Consider the following 2,841-nt stretch of genomic DNA (forward strand, 5'->3'; position numbering starts at 1 on the left):
GAGTACCGGGGGGCGGGCGGGGGATCGTGCGAACCGGCACCCGCAGCCCAGGTGAAGGGTACGGGGAGGGACGGGAGCCGGCAGCGGAACAAAGGAGCCGCCCTCGAGTGTCTTAGGAGGGGAGGTGGGAGAAAGAAAGGGGGGAAAAGGGGGAAAAGGGAAAGGGGGAAAAGGGAAAGGAAAAGACAAAGATGGAGAAAGAGAGAGAGAAAGAGAAAAGAGAGAAAGAGAGAAAAAGAGAAAGAGAAAGAAAGAGAGAAAGGGAGATAGAACAAGAGAAAGAAAAGGAATGGAAGAAACGAAAGAATGGGACGGAAGGAAAGGAAGGAAGGAAGGAAGGAAGGAAGGAAGGAAGGAAGGAAGGAAGGAAGGAGAAAGCAAGGGAGGGAGGGGAAGAGCCTTTCTCTTTTTTTTTTCTGCCCGACTATTTACATGATAAACAAAGTAGATTTATTTCTGTGCACACCTGTATTATTTCTGAAGAGCTGTTGAGCATCTGTGAAATGAACAGCTTGTCTCTTTTTTCTTTTTTTTTTAATTAAATATAAAAAAATCAAACAAAACGCGGAGCTTGAGGCTCTTCTGTGCCAATTTTCTGTGCATTTGTATCCTAGGTTTTCTTTCCCTACACACCTTTGGAAGGAACTCACTATGACAGGGCAGAGTCTGAGGGCTTTATCTGAAGCAAATTTTGAAGACAATGAGATCAGCATCAATGTTGGAGGCTTTAAGAAAAAGATGAGATCCAACACATTATTAAGGTTCCCTGAGACCAGGCTGGGGAAACTGCTGAGCTGCCACTCAAAGGAGTCAATACTGGAGCTCTGTGATGACTATGATGACACCAAGAATGAATTTTATTTTGACAGGAACCCCGAGCTCTTTCCTTACGTGCTACATTTTTATAACACTGGCAAGCTCCATGTGATGGGTGAACTCTGCGTGTTTTCTTTCAGCCAGGAGATTGAATACTGGGGAATCAATGAATTCTTTATAGACTCCTGCTGCAGTTACAGCTACCATGGGAGGAAAATGGAGCCAGACCAGGAGAAATGGGAGGAACAAAGTGACCAGGAAAGTACTACATCTTCTTTTGATGAAATTTTGGCATTCTACAGCGATGCCTCTAAATTTGACAAACAACCCTTTGGAAACATCAGGAGGCAGCTCTGGCTCGCTTTGGATAATCCTGGGTACTCGGTCTTAAGCCGAATCTTCAGTGTCCTTTCAATAGTGGTGGTGCTGGGCTCCATCGTAACCATGTGCCTGAACAGCCTCCCAGACTTTCAGATTGTCGACAGCAATGGGAACCCTGAGGAAGACCCTCGCTTTGAAATCGTGGAACATTTTGGTATTGCATGGTTCACTTTTGAACTGGTGGCAAGATTTGCAGTAGCTCCTGACTTTTTAAAATTTTTCAAGCATGCCCTGAATTTGATTGACCTAATGTCTATCCTTCCATTTTATATTACTTTAATTGTCAACTTGGTGGTGGAAAGTAGTCCAACCTTAGCAAATTTGGGCAGGGTTGCACAAGTCCTGAGACTCATGAGGATCTTTCGCATCCTAAAGCTTGCCAGACACTCCACGGGTCTCAGGTCTCTTGGGGCCACCCTGAAGTATAGCTACCGAGAGGTGGGGCTTCTTTTACTTTACCTCTCTGTTGGCATCTCCATTTTCTCAGTAGTGGCTTACACCATTGAGAAAGAAGACAATGAAGGGTTAGCCACCATCCCTTCCTGTTGGTGGTGGGCTACTGTAAGCATGACCACAGTTGGCTATGGGGACGTTGTGCCAGGGAGCACTGCTGGCAAGTTGACGGCGTCTGCATGTATCCTAGCTGGTATTCTGGTGGTAGTGCTTCCCATTACACTGATCTTCAATAAATTCTCCCACTTTTATAGGCGCCAGAAGCAGTTAGAGAGTGCCATGAGAAGCTGTGATTTTGGTGATGGCATGAAAGAAGTTCCATCAGTCAACTTAAGGGATTACTATGCTTATAAAGTCAAATCCCTTATGGCCAGTCTTACCAATATGAGCAGGAGTACCCCCAGCGAGCTGAGCCTGAATGATTCACTGCATTAGTGTACCAGTTTGACAGCGGTTTGCATGAGAGCTATCAAGAGATGTGTTTATAAATGTTTTCCTGTTTGTCTTCTTTTTTCCTAGACGATAGTGTTGCTGACACTGCACTAACTTTGCACTTGAGAAACTAAAGACATTTCTATCATGAGTTGACACTTTGCCCATTTTCATCCTGTTGCATAGGTACTAACTGTTGACTTGCCCATACAAACGTTACGACTTCCATGACATTAGTGCTGGTGGTATAGTGATGATCTGTTGCTTTGTGCATTTGCTCATTCAAGCAGAGAAATGAACGTACCCAAGTGGGATAAAAATTCTCAGCTGTGACACAAGTAATAAAAAAATCACCTATACTGGTGTCTGTACCAGTGTAGGGCTTCCCATGCATTTTACAACAGTTTAAAACAAACACCTGTGAATTACTGACATGGGAACGCTCAATCTTTCTCATCAGTAATCCTGATCATCTCACGTCTGAAAACACCTCTGAGCTTCACATTCTGACAGAAGTTTGCTTACGCTTGAGCACGTGTGTTAAAAACTGAGTGTACTTGTTCTGAAATGTTATGACCTGTAATCTTTTTCAGAAGCTCCTAAGCATAGACCTAGCTCTTGCTTCCAAGATTAGGTCAATTCTGGGCCCTCTGAAGAAGCCCACCTTTCATTTTAAGATAGCTACATATTCAAAGACTAAAATTCCACAAGTGACTCTAGATATGGAGGCCCACAAAGACATTCATGTTCCCATTTCCA

The 2,841-nt window shown here is 44.0% G+C and overlaps 1 protein-coding gene across 1 annotated transcript; it reads left to right on the forward strand.

Annotated features, from left to right (window-relative positions):
* The first annotated feature begins 621 nt into the window (after nt 1-621).
* Nucleotides 622-2,432, forward strand: KCNS2 (potassium voltage-gated channel, delayed-rectifier, subfamily S, member 2). The gene has a single exon (XM_009871600.1). It carries the CDS (start codon nt 652-654, stop codon nt 2,083-2,085), a length of 1,434 nt encoding a protein of 477 aa, XP_009869902.1. The 5' UTR covers nt 622-651; the 3' UTR covers nt 2,086-2,432.
* The last annotated feature ends 409 nt before the right edge of the window (nt 2,433-2,841 follow it).

The sequence above is a fragment of the Apaloderma vittatum genome, unplaced genomic scaffold (genome assembly GCF_000703405.1).
Source record: "Apaloderma vittatum isolate BGI_N311 unplaced genomic scaffold, ASM70340v1 scaffold41966, whole genome shotgun sequence".
Classification (NCBI taxonomy): Eukaryota; Metazoa; Chordata; class Aves; order Trogoniformes; family Trogonidae; genus Apaloderma; species Apaloderma vittatum.